Below are 18,194 nucleotides of genomic sequence, written 5' to 3'. Positions count from 1 at the left end.
GAATTCTCAAGCGCTGAGTAAATAGTAGAGAGAGAGAGAGCTCGAACAAAAACTGCCGGCAATAAGTAAATAGTAATCATAGGGTGGAGCGATCTATTTGCAAAGTGGTCACAAAATCAATGGTCATTTACCAGACAAATGATAACGGTAGGGCACAAAATTGCTACATCATCATTGATGACTTTTTCACGCCCGTCCGAAGCAAATTCTTCCTTCCGCATTGCCTCCTTATGAGCAGATTCCATAGTTTCTCCAGGTCCAGCTTTGGATCAATGGGTGTCCATGAGTAGGCATACCTTTGTGTCTATGTGCATGCAATTTGTCCAAAAGAATGCTCTCACCACTTGAAAAATCTATAGCTTCTCTCAGAGCTGCAACTTCCATCATCCACAGCACTCACCACACACGAGATACCATCTTCTGCACGCGTCACACTATCCTCAAGAACCCGCGAACTTCAATCAGGAAGTTGGTCAGGTTCTTCCTAAACCTTTGGTAGTTCATCCGATCGAGGGTGCAAGAAAGCTGATTCGAACTTGTGAGAGATTGCAATGCGTTTGTCAGCCTCGATTTAAATGTTTGATTGGCCTGTCTCTCAATCAACTCATTGCCTAGTTTCTGAAAAAATACGCAGTCAGTGGATCATTTTTCATAAAATAACATGCTAGTTTGGTTACTATGCACTAAATAATCCAGCAGTACTATGAACTTGACATGCACGTGCATATGTACCTGGTATAGGCCCTGCTCGCAAAGTATCAAGGGAAAGAGCGCATCTGCAGCAGCACCAACCAGATCGGGACTGAAACAGCAGAGTTTAAACATGAGACGAGATAGCCAATAATATTCCATTAACAAGGACTAAATCGATGAGTTCCCTACCTATAATCCTCAAAAAGAAGTAGCTGCAATGTTGTACGAAGGAACCGACTAAAAATGCCTTCCTGTAGTTCACCCTTTGGATTTCTAAGACTCGAGGCATGTGATCCCAAGCCCATCTTCCCACTAACTGTTTCCTTGTAGTGGTAGGAAGCAAGTGCTCGAAGAGCTCTTAAACACATGTTAACCACTTCTGAATCCTAAAATCATGAGGAGAAAGTAACATTTTCACATTTCAAAAAGAAATAAAGCCACAGGCCAAATTAAATGCATATCAACCAAGCACCATGGAGAAGAATGCCAATTTTGATGGTGCTATTTACTGGAGCCATGAGCAACAAAGAAATATATATAAGGAACAACTTTCTTCTGACTGACTCATCATCTTATAGCCACTATCACAAAGAAAAGCTGAATGCGTTACCTGATGATGTAGACCAAATTCAAGAGTCTCAAGAATATGACTAAAGGCTTCCTTGTTTAGTTGTCCCACCATTTCAGGATATACTTCCAACATATGTGACAGCAAAGAGAAGTACTGCAGTGATAAAAAGAAAAGAGGGGAGTAAACATCAAGCAGAACTCAGAGAAAAATTCCCAGGTCCATTTCTTGTATGACGTGGATGACTCAACTCACATCACGACAGAGCTTGGGGTACTTCAGCAACTCCAAAGATATCAGAGGAGTGACTATATGAAGACCGTAGAAGACAACCTGCAAAGTCGAAAATTAGACACCATCTAACACAACTCTTTGTGCTTTGCATTATAAGATTCACCTGAGATATGCTTGTTCCATGGGCTTCCAAAGAATCCGATGAAAAATCAACCTACACTTGATCAATTATGGTGGAGTAAATGATTTATGATAGCAAAATACAGAAAACATTAGGAAATGCACAACATGAAATAATCAAAGAACAGAAATGTAAGAATACCAGATCCTTTGAACAAAGGCTAGAAAGGAGTTGAAGCAGAGCCCGTAGATCTTTGTATTTCTCTGTTTTTGCATCATTAAGCAAGCTGCTTGACAGACTTAAAGAAATCTGGGAAGAAGGGAGAAAACCAAAATAATCAGTCACCTATAAGATAGTAAAAGAAGAAGCATAAATACTGGCAGCTGGAACATAAACAAAATCTGTCACAAGGTCCTTTTTGTAAATTATGGATGCTATGAAAGCAAAACAAGAGATAGAAAAGGGCTTCAACTAAGACTACTTCAAAATCTTCTAGAGAAACTCAGCCAGCCAACAAGAAGAGTCTACCTACAGATAGTTTTCTTACCTTGCCAATATTGTGAGATGAGTAAAGTTGAAGTAAGCGCATGCAGTAATCAATAACAACTGTGGTCTCCTGTGCTTCAAGGTAGGTAATTTGTCCGTCCACCCATTCAACAACAAACTTAAGCAGCAAGTAAATAACTGCAGACTACACAATTAAAAGGGGTTAGTCTCAAATAAACCTTTGGCATCCAATATGATAATTCAGTCAAGCATGTCTACTGTAGCTGAAACGTGGAATAATAATATAGATTGACGTCACAATCTAAGAGAAATATCCCATTACAGAACACAAGCTTGTGCGTATAATATTAGGTAGTCTGCTGATGATAACATTGGAAATTTTTTTCATCATTCTCTAAGTCAAGAAATTTTCTATGAGTTCGAGTATAGCATTTTTTTATTTTTAACCTTAAAGACAGAATTTGTTATTTCAGCTTTGGTTGTTGAGAAAAACTGCAAAGGGATTCACAGAGCTGCATAAACTAGAACTTGTGCAACCAGAAGTAAACACCATCAAAGAAAATTATACATTCTTCTAATTACATAAACAACATCAGTGATTTGCTGGACCTAAATTCTTTGCTGTGATGCAGATTCCATTTTTACTTGAATAACAACTTAACATGGGAAGGATTGTGCTAAGTTTATACATGAATACCTCATGTTTATAAACTGCGAGAAGGATCAAAGTAGAATTTAATATTGAAAACCCCATCTCATATATGGACTTCTGCATTCGAGGTTCCGTTGCACTGGCAGCTCCACGAAGCCGCTCCAACAGGCAACTAACCTACATGAGCCCACTTCAATGAAAAATGAGGAAGAAGATGGTAACTGACAGGTGTGTAGTTAAACAATTGGACCTTGTTGACGCAAATTGGTGTAAAAAGAATCCATCCCTTACCGACAGGATAATATCTGGCTGTTCAGCAACTCTTTTCAAGTCATTCCTGGAGGATATCTCTACTAGGTATGTTGTCATATGTCCCATAAGATTTCTCACATACCTGAGAACACACCTTGGTGTTAGTCCTGAGGCAAAATCAATGCTTTAAATTATTCCTGAACAAAGAGGAGAACTGCACTCACTGATTTGCTGGCTCAGAATCTCTAAAGCCAGATGCAGAAAGAACAAGTGTTTGAGCCAAGGATTTCTAAAAAATAGAGAGAAGACGACGTTCAGCAAAATGGAGAAAGTACCATAAGCCATTTGAGAAAACTATAACTCCTACCTGGTGAGATGCACTCAACATAAACAGCGTTTTCTCATTAGCAAAAGCAATGGCCAGCTTGCTCCAGGATTCCTGTGAAATACGTCAAGACAGAGTTGACATTTATGCCAAAATAAAAAGAATTTTAAGTTTTTCAAAGTATCTACTTGCCAGATATTCACGGTTATTGATAACAAGACAAAAATTAGGTAGCTTACCAGCGTTACAAGGTGGATGCATATGTTCTTTTGCCTAACTAGTGCATGAAGCAGCTGGTAACAGGTCAGGCCCTAACAAAAGTAGAAAAAGTATTAATTAGTCCATCCTTTTGAGAAAGTTTCTAAAATCCTGAAAAAGTATTAACACAGTGGTTCAGGGGCAATGCCCTAATTATGGGAAACAGAAGTATTCTTGAAGCAGGAGCGAGCAATTTCGGCACAAATGTAAAAAACCATCACACGATAATGCATCATATGGTACTTAAAACAAAATATGCATCGCTTAAGCAAGTTGTAATGCCAAAGATGTAACAGAAATAGCAGTTCATCAGAAATTTGCTGGAGCGATCTGCAGAATATGCCTCTCTTCTGCAATGAGTTCTAATGCTTCTGTCGTTTTATTCTGTTTTTTCTCTTCCAATCTCTGTCTCTCATTCTTTCTGCCTATTACTGTCCCCTTTTGTTTTTCCTAATGCGTGATTGTTGACTGAACACTATTTCATTTCTTCTGTGATGAGTTCTAATGCTTCCAACTTTTTTGTTTTTTCTTCCTCAATTTCTCCCTCTCATTCTTTTTACCTATTCCTGTCACCTTCTTCTGTTCCTTAAAATCTATTTAGTTACTTCCATCAAGTTCATCTGCTTCCCTCAATTGGGTATGCAGAAGGAAGCAGAAAATAATTCTTCCTCTTTTTTTTTTTTTTCCTTTTATCCTCTTTCGGCTGGGCGCACTGAAGTGTTCTATTTGTGACCTTTGTATTATAACAGTAGGTAACGACACCCAAATACCAACATCTAGGGCCTGACACAAATTACGTAGTTACTTTTCAGGACCCAAAGGAATTGCAAGAAAATGTGAGATATTTTAGCTGCGGAGAATTGTAAAGCAACAGTAGCTCCCTTTTTTATCATGGCACACTAACCTATGCAAATGACAGCACATAAAACAGAAATATACATATAGAAATAGAATTTTCTGTGATAGGAAGTAATCATGTGAATACTAGCTAAAGAGAAGCTTAACCAGTGACTGTACCTGCAAGAACTTCTCCCCTGGATAGGACATGAATGTTGTTATGGCTACCTGGACAATGATGTCAAGCACAGTCTTGCCATGATCATACTCACTGAAATATCTGAGTACAGTTCGCCCAGAACCTATTGACTGAACTTGGTGCATATTATCAACTTTTGAACTGTAACTGCTGTCTTGAGATTCTTCTGGTGACATTAGATAAGTTTGGGACCATCTCGCAAGGAACCATATTATAGCCTAAAAAAGGCATTTGCTTCAATACATAAATCAAGAGAAACGCTAGTGCAAAGTGAAAAGCCCAGACAAGTTCAAGCATGCCAACAATGTGTAGTTTATTGAATGAAAAAGAATGCAATGAAGAGTGCTATATGTGACAATAGAAATGATGACATGCAATTTCTCTATGTATCTACTGCCAAAATGTTTTGGAGAAGGGTCAAAATAGATAGCTTTTTTAAATGCCGTGGCTTATATTACTAATTGCATGTTTGGACTGATAGGAAACTCTTGTACAACATCCTAAAGTAATTGTTATATAAAATACCAACTTACTCCCAGTGAAGATCTCTTTCTATATGTAAATAGGAACAAACAGCACCCAAATTAACTGGGGATGAACTTGAGATGTACCTCCATTAGTCGAGGACTGAAAAATGATGATCTACTTTCCGGATTCAAGCTTTGTTCGGCAAACCTGATGATCGAGCTGCAACAACAAAGGAGAATCAGATAAAAATATTCCATGTGAAGGATCAATCATTCTTGTTAGACAGAGTAAAACATGCTCCAGTAGCACTGCAGTCCCGTGGGGTAAAGTACGAAGGTGAATAGGAAAAAGAAAAAGAAAAAAATGGTTGCATTGGCAAGCTAGTCATCTTCACGCAACTGCAACCGAATTGAAGACTGACTACGTCTCCAAGCCGTGTAGCACAGCTAATAGGCCAGAAAATTAAATTAAGCACACAGAAGAATAAGTGTACATTGCCTACCGCTGTCCTGTGGGGTAAAGTATGAAGGTGAATAAAAAACCACATGGTTGCATTGGCAAACTAGTCATCCTTACACAACTGCAACCGAATGGAAGACTGACTATGTCTCCAAGCCGTGTAGCACAGCTAATAGGCCAGACAATTAAATTAAGCACGCAGAAGAACAAGTGTACATTGCCTATTTTCAACTACTTCAGCTACAAACAAAGAACAGTCACAAGAATTTCTTTTGATTCTTGTTATTTGCATATATAGCAAAATCAATTTATTGTAGAACAAGAACAGGAGCGTCTGCAAATCTTATAACCACTGGTAAATTAACAAAGATTAATTAACTGTGGACGTCCAATGAAAATCTTTATCAGCAAGCATCTTCATCTAGCATCATCCGTTGTTGGTCAATCCAATATTACACCACAACAGATGTTTCGTCATATACCTGAAAGTTTCAGGTATGATGATATGTTTGTGCAACACAACATGTCAAGCGTGTTAAGAGTCATGACCCAGCACGAGTACACACAAGACACGACTAGAGGACAAATTCGTACTTGAGTTATTCTCTGCAGAGTCTGACAGTACCATGGAAGCAAAGAAATTCAGAAAGTGAAAGTTCTGATGTTGCTATCAGATGGCTGGAACTAGACTTGAAGCAGAAGGCTTCAGTAGGAAAAGTTAAAAGGAGGTTTTCACAAAAGCACTTTTCTTTGTGCCCTTGCAAGCCCTTCTGTACAAAGAAGATGCATTTTATGACTAAATCCTTGTCAAGGGAATTGTTTGAATCTTAAATCTACTAAACATAGATGTATGTGCCGCTGTCTCATAAGGTATATAATGAAAAGTACCTACAAAGGATGACAACAGGATTATTATCCGGTTCCACAAAGTCCGCAAAACGCCTTTGTATCGCAATTGGAACCTGCAATCACATTGCATAAGCACAAAGCATCAAGTTATGGGATTACTACTTAAATATGTCATCCTGAACCTTAACATATATCTTGCATTATCTTTAATGAAGAGATCTTAGCATGGAAATGGTTTGCATGGCAAACATGTATGAGCAACAAGCATTCTGTCCCTACAGGAGCCAGCACACGTATCTTATGCCACTTTGCTCTACCATCACCATATTCTGAAGAATCTTGTTTTATGGTCCTTTTGAAGATCTCATGTGTTCTCAGCCCTCACCCATGCCTACTGTATGGAGTCATGATGGTAAACTTATGGCTTCTTTTTAAAGCATCCAAACACCTCAGATTTCATATGTCAAAACCGCATCAAACAAGTTTCTTCCATCTTATCGTCAATTGCCTGTCCCCCATCATTGATTAAAACATAGTCAAATCTATTCTCTCAATCTAGCTTCTCTTCATTGGCTCATCTTTGCTTTCTATTGCACGACACGAGCATGTCTGCCCTCAGAAGTGCCGTCAAAGATTAATACATGGGAAAAGGTTCATTTTCTGCAGTGAACTTCTTTACAAACATTCTGGTGAAATTTGGTTCATCCCATTCTCAGGAAGAAAATTGACAGTGAGATTCTTGGACCTCTTGTGCATGCTTAACATCAGACATATTTGGCCCCATCCATGCATGCTAGGTTAACAAACACAATTGATTTCACGGCACTAGAGTGGATCCTATATTAGAAGGATTTTTCCCGGGTAAGTAAAGGAACAACAGAGAACTGCAAGATGGCAAAGTAGAGATGGCAAAGTAAGCCTGCAACATGCATCTCATGGAACTGACAAATAAAAAGCAAGGAGCAAAAATCATTTTTTGCACCAGGTTCATGTGAGACGTGTGAGCTGTCAAATTTGCTGGGTCCCACATGAGACACACATCATCTAACAGCTCACATGGATCATGTTAGGCTCACATAAGCTGGGTGTTTTTAAAAATTGCTTAGCAAGAAGGCTGTTTTGAAGCTGACATTTTATTGGTGATCATGAGACACCCTTCAAGCACAGAGAGCTTGTCTCTTTTCTCTACAAGCAGGGCCAACAATTTCAAAGAGAGAAGTAGCCATTTCCTAGTGGATGTTTAGCCAAACGGACTGTAAAACTCCTGGCAAAGCTCAAACTTTTTGTTGCATCACACACATATACCTCTCTCTAAAAAACAATATTATGATGAACACCCAAACGCAGCACAATGCCAAATCAAGAAATCTCATCATTCTGAAAAATAATCAATTTAATCTAAAGCAACAGTTATTTTCTTCAAAGAATTAACCAATGATAATTTTCATGTTTGTAGTAAAAAATTACAGTCTAAAGGCAAACATTGACAATGTACCAGGGGTGTCTCTCCTTCGCCTTCATCAGCAAGTACATGACCTGTTATTAGCAACAAAGAATAGAGTTCTTCCAAGGTTTCGGTTGGATCGAAAGAGCCCCCACCCTACATATTGCATATATAATTTAGTAGATAAGCCACGGACATTGAGAATAGAAGAAACATGAAAATCTATTAGGAGAAGGCAAGACGCAGATAAGAAATATTTTAAATGGAAGAATCCAAGAATTTTATCAAAGCAACCCATAGCATGGTAAGCTATGAATTGACTGGCTCATGACAGACTAATACTTCTGACCAACCTCATCAGCATACATCCAGGTTCTGTACTTATAAATACACCAAAATTTTTAACTGTTTCTGGAGAGATCCCCAGATCAACCAAAAGAAAACAATCAATCACTAAATAACTTGGAGAAACATGGAAGTTAACCTGGATGCTTTACTGACACTTCCTCCAAAACCTTCCCTCTATTTGCTAATCTCCTTTCCAAGCGTAGTCTCTATGTCATTTACAGGTATGGAAAATTCCACCTAAAGTTGCCTTTTGTTTCCTTTTTTGTGCACTAGCACCATATTTTTACCAAGAAAACCAACCACCTACGGGAACCTAATCTTTCAATTACCTTGCAAATGAATGAGCAGAAAATTGAGTAAAATAAGTCAATTAAGAAAATGTCCAATGTCAGCAGTTCCTAATATGGCAAAGGGAGTGACTGCATCAAATATAGGATAGCAGTTTGAATAACAAATTTAAATTCACCAATCAATCTCCATGGCAGGTACTAGGCATCCAGATACTTTCCAGGAAAAGAAATAACCAAAGAAAATGCTACCCCTTGAGCAAAGGCCATCAAATATATCAAAGAGAACCTGATGTAGACGTGAAAACCGTTCAGTGCAATGTCTTGTGAGCAAAGGTATTGCAAAATCAATAGCGGCTCTTCCAATAAGAGCATAAGAGCTTAGCCTTTCATCCATTGCTGTAAAAATAGGTTGACAATGAAAACCGTCAAGGATTAAAATCTAATGAAGACACTATGCTAACAAAAGGAACTAAAGCCATGAAGGAAAGGCAAAGATGAATAGCTTCCAACATTGAACTGACTCACCAGAAATGGAAGTGTAAATATAGTCTGAGTCAGAATCGTCATTGAACGCAGAAGCAGAAGCAGCTGTGGTACAAAGATTTAGCCAAGTGCTTATGGCAGAGAAACAAAGTGATGCTGCAAACAACCTACATAATTACCTTTTAACTCAGACTCTACAATGTATGTGAAGAGGGTGGCCGCAGCATCAACACCTTCAGGTGGAAGCAGTACAATCCCAGCAGCACTACCCAGCGGCTAATAATAGAAAATAAGTTGTTTTAAAATGATGGTTCATGGTTCAAAACGAGAAACTTTAGAAGATGAAGAGAATCAGATTATCCAAATAAAGGACTCAGGCTATACTGGTCAACCTTCCCAAACTAACAAACAAAGATCATTAAAATTAGGAAATTTTACTGATACACAGCTAATGCTTAGCCATTCGCCTGAATTATTTGAAAAGCACTCACCCTCATCTATGGAGTAGAGATAAGCAACTTACTAAAAAATGGATTCTGGGTATTTTCTTTCTATGTTTCTAGAAGCAAATGATATCATTGCACGCATCTATGAAACATTGACAATGTATACCATGAGTAGCGCAGTCCAGGTATCTAGTAAGATATCACGCGCCTCCCAGCTCCATGTTTCCTCATCAGGGTCCTTTGTCATGAGGACTTTTATGACTTCACACATCAAGGTAGATAACAGGGTAAAGGTACCAAATGGCCTGACAATTGGAATAAGTCAACATGTTTCAGGCATTACACGTGGATAACAGCTATCAAGTATCAATCCAGCTATTAAGAGCTCCGCACATCATTACATGACATAAAGAACCAAGCATGAACAGAAGAATAACCTAATTGATTTAAGGAGTTGATTAAACATAGTTGGGCTTGTTACAGTTGCCATAGCCAACAATGCCCGGCAACCATCGAGCATCTCACTGCATTAACAAGAAAGAAGACATTGAGGGATCACTAAACATAGTGAGAGAAATAGCCAGCAGCTGATGTGATTCAGAGAAAAGTGACCTTTCACTTGTTCCACATTCAATCTGTTTTGAAACAAGATCTGGTGGGTCTATCCATGGTATAATCCCTGAAAGCAGTTGTAGCAGATGATGCTCCTGCAGTTGTCCATTGTCTGCATATTAAATGATGACTGGTGTCAGCTAAATGAATTCTTAAAATCAAGAGGAAATCAGAAAAATGGCAGATTTTTACAGCTTTATCGAACTGATGTTAATAAATGCTAATGGAAGGAAATGCATTTCCTTAAATTTCATGAATGAAGAGACATTAATAACAAACTCAGGGAAAGTGCTAATCCTGAACCGCTATTAAGAGCCACTTTTTTCAGTTTTGGAGGATTTTTTTTTTTGATGGGGGGGGGAGGAAGAAGTATCTGGTATGATTGGAGTTGCCGTGGCAAGCAATTTATAGCTCTATAATTTGAATACTGTGATTTCCTAATATCAATTCAGGGCTTCACATCAGTTTGCCATCTCAGAATAACAATGCAATCTAGGTACTGGCTCAAGCAGCAATATTGATATACAGCTTATTACTAGACGACCAGCCTTGCATCAGAAATGAACCACAACATCCATTCTTCAATCAGTCTTCATGATGGCATTTACTTGGTCCTTACTCCCACCAAAATAAACCTCAGAACATTGTTAGTTTGCCACCTTCACCAGATTAATTAGTATATTGCTAACATTGAATATACGATTTGCCAGCATACTTCCACCCTGATCAGTCTTTCAGAAGCGCTTGAAAATAATATGCTACCAAACTCAAGCAAAACAAACAATTGGAGGATTAAACTGATAATGGCATTGTAAACTGTTTCAACCCAAAAAGGAGACGAGAATTTGTTGCTTTAAAGACAAATTAAACATTCAATTTTGAGTTGTGCATGTACCTGAAGGAAATATCGTGCCTGTCAAAGAACAGTACTGCAGAATAAGCTTTCGAGCAGAAACTGCAATTAGGCAGTCTATCGAAAAACCTTCATGGGAAAACTTCCGTCTAAGAGCTGTGTATAAGTTCAACAGCCAAACAATATCTCCGCTAGAAATTAAGATGTCACGCCATCCAGGACCAGGCTATTAACAGCAAATAGAACCAGGATAACATCATCAATACAGGGGCAGAGATATCTCCAAGTATGGCAATCCATCCCACCAGACACAGGAAAACATTGTACAGGATCAGATGAAAAGGTCAAACATTCTACTACAGAAGTTATTAAGAATAAAAAAGAACCAGCAAGCACTGATAATATGTGGAATGATCAGACAATTTCCTCACTCTTCTCCCAGTTCTTAAGTCAGTTATCTGAATATGCCAGCAAGACTGGTTGCACATAATGAGAAGCTATCAAGAAAACAAACCTGCACTAAGATACACTCGGTCCTGCTGGACAATGAAGTATCATGTCTAATTCCACTTGAGAAAACATTCACCCCTTTTTTGCCATTTGAGTTGCATCGGAATTCCCAATTCAGAATTTGGAGAATGAGACGAAGTGCAGCTGTACAAACTTTAACCTCATCTGCTGCAGAATCAGACCCAGTTATTTTGTTTGCAACACTTAGAGCAGCATCACGTGTCCAACAATAGAATACCTACCATAAAGTACAGTGAAGAACATATAAATAGGGTGTCATAAAACACGATGCATGATTTACAGGAACATGTCTGAATAGCCAGCCATTCTATACGGGCAGCTACTTTGTAGTAATCATGAGAAAAGAGGTGTGAGCAGTGACACGTGCCTTCAAATAGTCCAGCTCTAGTGACTTGTGGCATTGCTCATGGAACTCCCTAGGAAGGCCCATAACACTCGATGTAGAAGGAGAAAACTCTGATACCTGAGGGGGGCAAAAAAGTAATCCTAAGGGAAAAAGCAAGCAAGAAAGGCCATTCAGATACTATGCACTGAAAACTATATATGATTGCAAAAGCCCCACATACCAAGGATTCCAAAAAATTGATTCCTATGAACTGTGCATGTATACCATGAATCCCCAGAGAAGCCTGTTTAATCTGTAGAGGGAAGATTGTCAGATACCAAAAAGGGAGAAAAATATATGTATATATATTAGCAAAGTGTATCCTGAAACAGCATGACATATGGGTTCAAAAAGTGGGAAACAAAAAAGTTTATAAAAGAGAGATTAATAGACAGGAATGCAAACTTCAAGGCATCCTTGTAAACTTATGCATCATAACATAATCTCTCATAAATCAAACTCCATGCTCGATGTAAGGCTCAAAAAGAACAATTTTATAAGCTTTATTCTTCAGTAATAATATGAAGCACTTTATTTGATTACTACGTCATGGAAGCAGATTTTCAAGGTTGAGATAATTCATGCTTCCCCACTGTAAATGTTTAGAGCAACAAAGTAAATGGATTTCTTGGTAAAAATCATACAGCATTCCCTCCAAAAGTAGCAACAACAAAGTAAAATCAACAGAAAACATTAACTGAGAGAGAGAGAGAGAGAGAAGCCCTATTTCTATTTTAAGTTCTTAAAAACAGAAGACACAACACCCTCCCTATAACTCGAAGGATGGATTGCTCATATAAATCTACAAAGCATTAAGGAGACGTCGATGCATTAAGGAGAAGAATAGCTGACAAAGCAAAAGAAAAAAACCTGTCACCCACAGAACAAGACAACAGCAAATAATAATTATCTACGATGGAAAACTCTGTAGTTTATACATCTTTGGGGAGTATGCAATTAGTAAGGAAAAGGGACAACAAAGCTCATGTAGATGTAAGGAGCATGCAGCACAGACAGTTGCCCCAGTAGTTACTAGTGTGATTCACCGAAGATTGGGAAGATTTAGGTACTTCTAAAATAAGGCCAAAACCAAGGAAAAGTGATAGAAGGGGCTAGCAAACAAATTCAGGAAGAGAAACATGAATTTATCAGAGGTTGAAAAGAAAACACACTATCACATAAACACTTTCTCAGAGATGCTTCTAGAGTCTCAATACTTGTGAACTCATTAGAAGCACAATCTGTCTACTGCTAATGGAGCCACAATTAGCTCACTTTGAATCTGTACCCACAGGATTGAAGAATCTAGGCATAGGGAAGAGGGAAAACATAACTGTTTATAAGGTGTCTTAGTTCATAACTATTTGTCATCCAAATGGTAATTGATCAAGTCTTCTATCTATTAAAAAAAAATCTGCAAGGACACGAGCTACAAATCTGATAGGCAAATGCATAATGAGGGCAGGAGAAGAGCACAAAAATAACTTGATGCAAGTATATTAAAAAATATGGATATCAGAGAGGAAAGATACCTGGTGAAAAAAGGTCTCTTTCTCAGCTGTGGAGAAATCATGCCTTTGCAGGATATTTACATGCATAGCAAAAAGTGATCTTGTTAGAATGCATCTAGTGATGGATGTATGGCACTTATGAGTGACAGAAGAAAACTAGCGATACAACTAGACAAATGTACTCCACTAGGTTAGGCACAAGGAAAGCATGTAACTTGTCTTTCGGGATAGAATAATGCTTGCTCTACATTACGCCAAAGATGACTATAGGAGCTTAATGTCTCTACCTGATCAAGAAATGCATCTCAAGCCCAAGCTCCTCTGTTCAAGTTAATCTAGGACAGCTCTACTATAGCATCAGTGACTCTAGCCCCACTACCCCAACCCCAACACCCCTTGTTTTCTTTCCCCAACCCTCTATCTCCCTCTCCTCATTCTAGTTGTCGACTATGAGCGTCAGGTCTCATACACAGTGGAATGTAGACAATTACTTGCGATTTTAGAATCTTGGGCAACTTTTTCAAGCTTGGCTGACAGTTATGATTAATGTCAAGATGTTAAAAAAGGTTTTATATAAAGCTAAAGCCTCCACAGGCACTCCCATATGGCGAGATGGTGGCTTGAGACACTTGAAGCTACATGGCAATTTATCGCCTCCAAACCAACATAGTCCCCATCACATTTGATGAACAATGGCCAGAGTATCGAGGGCAACACTAACAGTGCATAGTGAATTCATTTAAACCAGATTTTCAAACAAATAGGATATGACATGATATATCATGATTAATCATCCCCAATTATCAACACCAAATACTGACAGTCAAGCATGACATAGGTGATTAAGGACCAAGTGCTACCCGAAGAATCCAGCCATATGTAATGCTATAGCAATGGGCAATTGGGACAACTGCGTTTAAGGTGGCCCACAAGAGTAGTCAGATGTACAGGTCAAGTTTGCTTTTGCTAATGACAAAATTTGTATTTGCAGGGGATGTTCACTTTGTTCTACCTTTTTATGATAAGGAACTTCATTAAAGACCTAAAAAGTTCATAAGGGACAGAATATCCAAAGGCCTATCACCGTAATACCTAAAAGAAAAAATTAAGCAGTTAGCTACCCATACTTTGCACATGCATTGGACTTCACATGACACCCAAAAGAAGAAATTTAAGGTGGTCAGCCAACAAGAAAGAGGTGACCACCTTAATTCTTTTCCAAGCACAAACCCAAGATATTCCTTCTGAATAAGAACCATGTTCAACTCACCAGCCTCTTTTAAGCAACTGAGCAGCCACTGAAGAAACCTTTGCTAGGACATAGCCCTCAGGTGAACCAGCATGTCGCATAGCAAAGCCAAGACAAAAACTACAATTGAAGTAGCAACTCATTGTGAGGAGAGCTAAATTAGTCAAAAAATGCTTTAAAATGGACATTACATTAGAAGAATGACAGTATGATATCACTAGGTGCCGCTTATATGAAGAGGAGAGGAATGAAAATGTGATACCAATATAGTTACAAAATTGACAAGGGAACCGCTACCAATCTTGAAGTTCTCCAGAGGGTTAAGGTAAATCTAGCAAGAAATATACCTAACCAAGCTTCTCCTGTCCTCAGCAGTGAGAAAAGCCCATTCTCTGATAGCTGCATCTCGTATTGCTCCAGCAACCTGAAACCTTGCATTTGCCACCTGAGAGTTTTCTAAAATAAAAAATTGAGTTACCAGCACAGCCATTCATGTTCTGAATTGTTAACATCCACAAATCTAAACTAGCAACAACAGACATTGAATCCAAATAAAGTTGCCGATAAATCCACTACCCCAGGATCAGACAGCTACGGAATGCTTCATTGGGACTTTTAAGCATTCTCTAGAAAGAGGTTATGCTATTAAGTTAGGCTCAGGACAGATCTGATACGTAAACAAGAATTATGAAATGCCATTACTTGCTGGTACCCCTCCAGCAATACTTTCTTATTCTTTGCAACAAAAAAAATAAAATAAGAATTAAAAATAAGAATGAGGAAAAATTTTGGCTTGTGTGGAGGCAGACAGCCTCGACAGTGTCAAGAGATTTCTTCTCCAGTAAAATCAAATAATTACACATTTCTGAGTCTACTCTCCAGTTTTCTCCCAAGTGACAGCAACTTTCAACAGCTTTTCTTTGCCAAATAACTCTTCAAAGAAATTTTACCACCAAGTCAAAAGATAAAATAAATCCCCTATCCACAACTAGTGTTAAATATGACCAAGACTTTTACTTACCAAGAATAAATTGGCACGCCTTGTATGGCTGAGGCGATCGAGACAGAGACAATATAGTAGCTTCAGCTGCTGCCGGGTTTAGATGCATCTGGCAGGACAAAGACCGCTGGTTGTTAGAGCCAAGTTCCAGATCATATGTGCCACAAACACTCGAATAGCCCCAATTTTTACGCGCACACGAGCTAATCCTAGTTCTCTTCACCAAAAAAAATACAAAAACAAAAGAAGAAGAAGAAGAAGAAAAACATAAGCTAATCCTAGTATAGAGCCGGCAAACCACATGGATCATACGCGCGATGCATAACAAATCGAAACCCCGAGAAACACACTCGATCAGTCTACTCTCCTGCAGAAACAAGATAACGCCACCAGGCATCATGATCAAAGGCACGGCATTTCCCTTTCCGAGCCATTATCCAATAAGCCACAACTGCTCTCAATCTAACACATCGAGTACCGGCAAAACGAAGCAAAAAAAAAAAATAATAATAATAATAATCCACGAAAAGATCGTTCTCACCGGCGTCCGAACTCAAAAGGCGCGCCTCGATCGAACGAAACGATCAAAAAAGGACTCAACAAATCTAAAACAGCGCGAAAAGAGATCGTGTAGAATTTCCGGCGACGAGTCATCGCTACTCAGCCCCGGTTTCCTCACCAAGCCACGACGCGGTGCGGTTAGCGCCGCGAGCGAGCGAGCGAGAGAGAGAGAGAGAGAGAGAGAGACCTGAATGGAGGTGCAGGCGACTTCGATGGCGCGCATGGTGGACTCGAGGTGGGCGAGCTCGCCGGCGCCGGCGGCTCCTCCGCCGTCTCCTCCGCCTGGAAATCCCTGCATCGCTCGCTCGATCGATAGAGAGAGAGAGAGAGAGAGAGAGAGAGAAGGAGCTGAGAAGCGGCACACTATATTTTGCTCCTCTTCCTTGAACTTGGTAGAAAAGGGAGAGACTCGGTTTCGTTTTCTTTTTTTCTTTTTTTTTTTTTTTTGCTAGCGGCGCTCCGTTTTTCTAGGTAGTAGAAGCTCGAAAAATGATGAACCTATTCACAAGTGGAAATATCTCCGCTTAGAAAAAAGAAGAAGAAGAAGAAGAAGAAATTTTTAAGAATATATACGCATGTTCGTATCACCCGCAACCCGAAAGAATCCCGCATGAGGGCTCATTTCAAGTTTCGGAATATCGAGCAACGTGAAATTTATAACTAATTACATAAGATTTGTTTAATTGAGAGTAGCACTGTACTGTAAAGTGTTATAACTTGTATATTTGATAGTATTTTACATTTGTTACTTCACATTAATTTTTAAGATGTCATTTGTTGTGTTGCAAAAATATAATACTGTAACGTCCCAATCAAAGTTATCATGCACGAAATGAAAAATTGTTATTTTTTGTGCTATCACTTCACGGGATTAATATTCACACGCTATATCTTCTTTACCATGGAATGAGAATGAGTCTGTCCATCATTTCTAAGAGTTCCTGTGCATCAGTGCTGAAAATTCTCCTCAAATAAACCTAATTAATTAATAAAAACATTCCAATCGTAAGAATTTACAAAATTTGACAGTGTTGTGTCTTGTGAGCCTTGTACCGAGAAGGGAAAAAAAGAAAGTATTTTGGAAATTCATCTGAGGCCCAACCTCATGCCCAATAATGTTAAGAAGTGACAGCAAGCCCATTCTTAATCTTTTTCCACACTCACTCCAAGCAATTCACATGCTCCTTCAGGTGGAGATGTTCATTTGAAAGCTGCAATGACATGAAACTGGCATTTGAGTGGCATTTGCCCCTTAGGAAGAACATGTTGAGATCTTGAATTTAGTACCTCAATCAATAGTTCCAACACAAAACATTGTCTGCTTTCGGCTCCTGCCCCATGCTGACTTTCATGAAGAGGCTTTAGCAAAAGACAGAAAGAGGTCTCGACTTTTTTTTCCTTTTCATCCTGTTTATGGTATAATAAAGTTGCAAATTTAAGGAAGTCATTGTGTCACGGATGCGTCGAGGCTCTTGGATAAACTCGAGGTTGCAGAGAGAAATTGCATAGAGGTCTACTCTATACTACAGAGTACAAGAAAACAAATACTCACTCAAATCAATTTACAGCTATAGAACCAAAAGTATTCTTGGAAAAGGAGCCATATGCTACAAGGCAATTTTGTTATCTCTTGGTGAAATGGATGACAAACTAAACCCAGAAAAAGAAAAAGGCAAAAAAATATTTTGTTGTAATTTGCTTTTTACCGTTTGAACAAAAAACTCAGGTTTTATTCGCGACAGCATGAGGTTTCATTTTTTATCAAGCATCATGGTGATTCACATGTTGAAGTTGAACTGCCAATCAGTTCTCCTATCGCAGTAGATACTATATTTTATAGTCTTGACTTGAGTAGATACTATCTTTTATAGTCATGACTCGTGCCTGCCGATTTTCTAATGAAGCTTTTACCTTTAGTTATATCACCATGTGTATAAAGACCTGACTTTCTGACAAGGTTGTACCACAGAAAAGCATGAAGTCCACCAGACATATAACCAAATCCTAATTCAAGGGATTCAACCCGTTAAAAATTGGGACAATTGCTCCTAGATCTCGT

The 18,194-nt window shown here is 38.7% G+C and overlaps 1 protein-coding gene across 12 annotated transcripts; it reads right to left on the bottom strand.

Annotated features, from left to right (window-relative positions):
- Positions 1–41: 41 nt before the first annotated feature.
- On the bottom strand, positions 42–16,510 carry LOC104415365 (exportin-4). 12 transcript variants are annotated; one of them, XM_010026646.3, is made up of 32 exons: positions 16,323–16,497; positions 15,596–15,683; positions 14,922–15,030; positions 14,596–14,694; positions 13,347–13,389; positions 11,996–12,067; positions 11,797–11,892; positions 11,413–11,646; positions 10,941–11,124; positions 10,046–10,157; positions 9,871–9,957; positions 9,600–9,738; positions 9,167–9,263; positions 9,030–9,092; positions 8,791–8,900; positions 7,918–8,022; positions 6,462–6,535; positions 5,258–5,333; positions 4,628–4,864; positions 3,592–3,663; positions 3,395–3,466; positions 3,252–3,316; positions 3,067–3,169; positions 2,821–2,952; positions 2,164–2,307; positions 1,818–1,925; positions 1,659–1,709; positions 1,517–1,594; positions 1,304–1,417; positions 883–1,079; positions 733–802; positions 42–618 (listed from the first exon to the last, which is right to left on the bottom strand). In XM_010026646.3, the coding sequence occupies exons 1-32, from the start codon at positions 16,431–16,433 to the stop codon at positions 430–432; spliced, it is 3,531 nt and encodes a 1,176-aa protein (XP_010024948.2). In that variant the 5' UTR covers positions 16,434–16,497; the 3' UTR covers positions 42–429. The 12 variants fall into 12 exon arrangements, 7 of the variants coding, with proteins under 7 accessions (XP_010024948.2, XP_010024949.2, XP_018716957.2 ...); XM_010026647.2 differs by lacking the exon at positions 16,323–16,497 and having other exon boundaries at positions 14,922–15,019; XM_018861412.2 differs by lacking the exons at positions 13,347–13,389; positions 14,596–14,694; positions 14,922–15,030; positions 15,596–15,683; positions 16,323–16,497 and having other exon boundaries at positions 11,413–11,573; positions 11,996–12,070.
- Between the last annotated feature and the right edge of the window lie 1,684 nt (positions 16,511–18,194).

Source organism: Eucalyptus grandis, chromosome 8, assembly GCF_016545825.1.
Source record: "Eucalyptus grandis isolate ANBG69807.140 chromosome 8, ASM1654582v1, whole genome shotgun sequence".
Classification (NCBI taxonomy): Eukaryota; Viridiplantae; Streptophyta; class Magnoliopsida; order Myrtales; family Myrtaceae; genus Eucalyptus; species Eucalyptus grandis.
The sequence above is the reverse complement of the archived record's forward strand: the minus strand, read 5'-3'. Positions and strand labels throughout refer to the sequence as shown.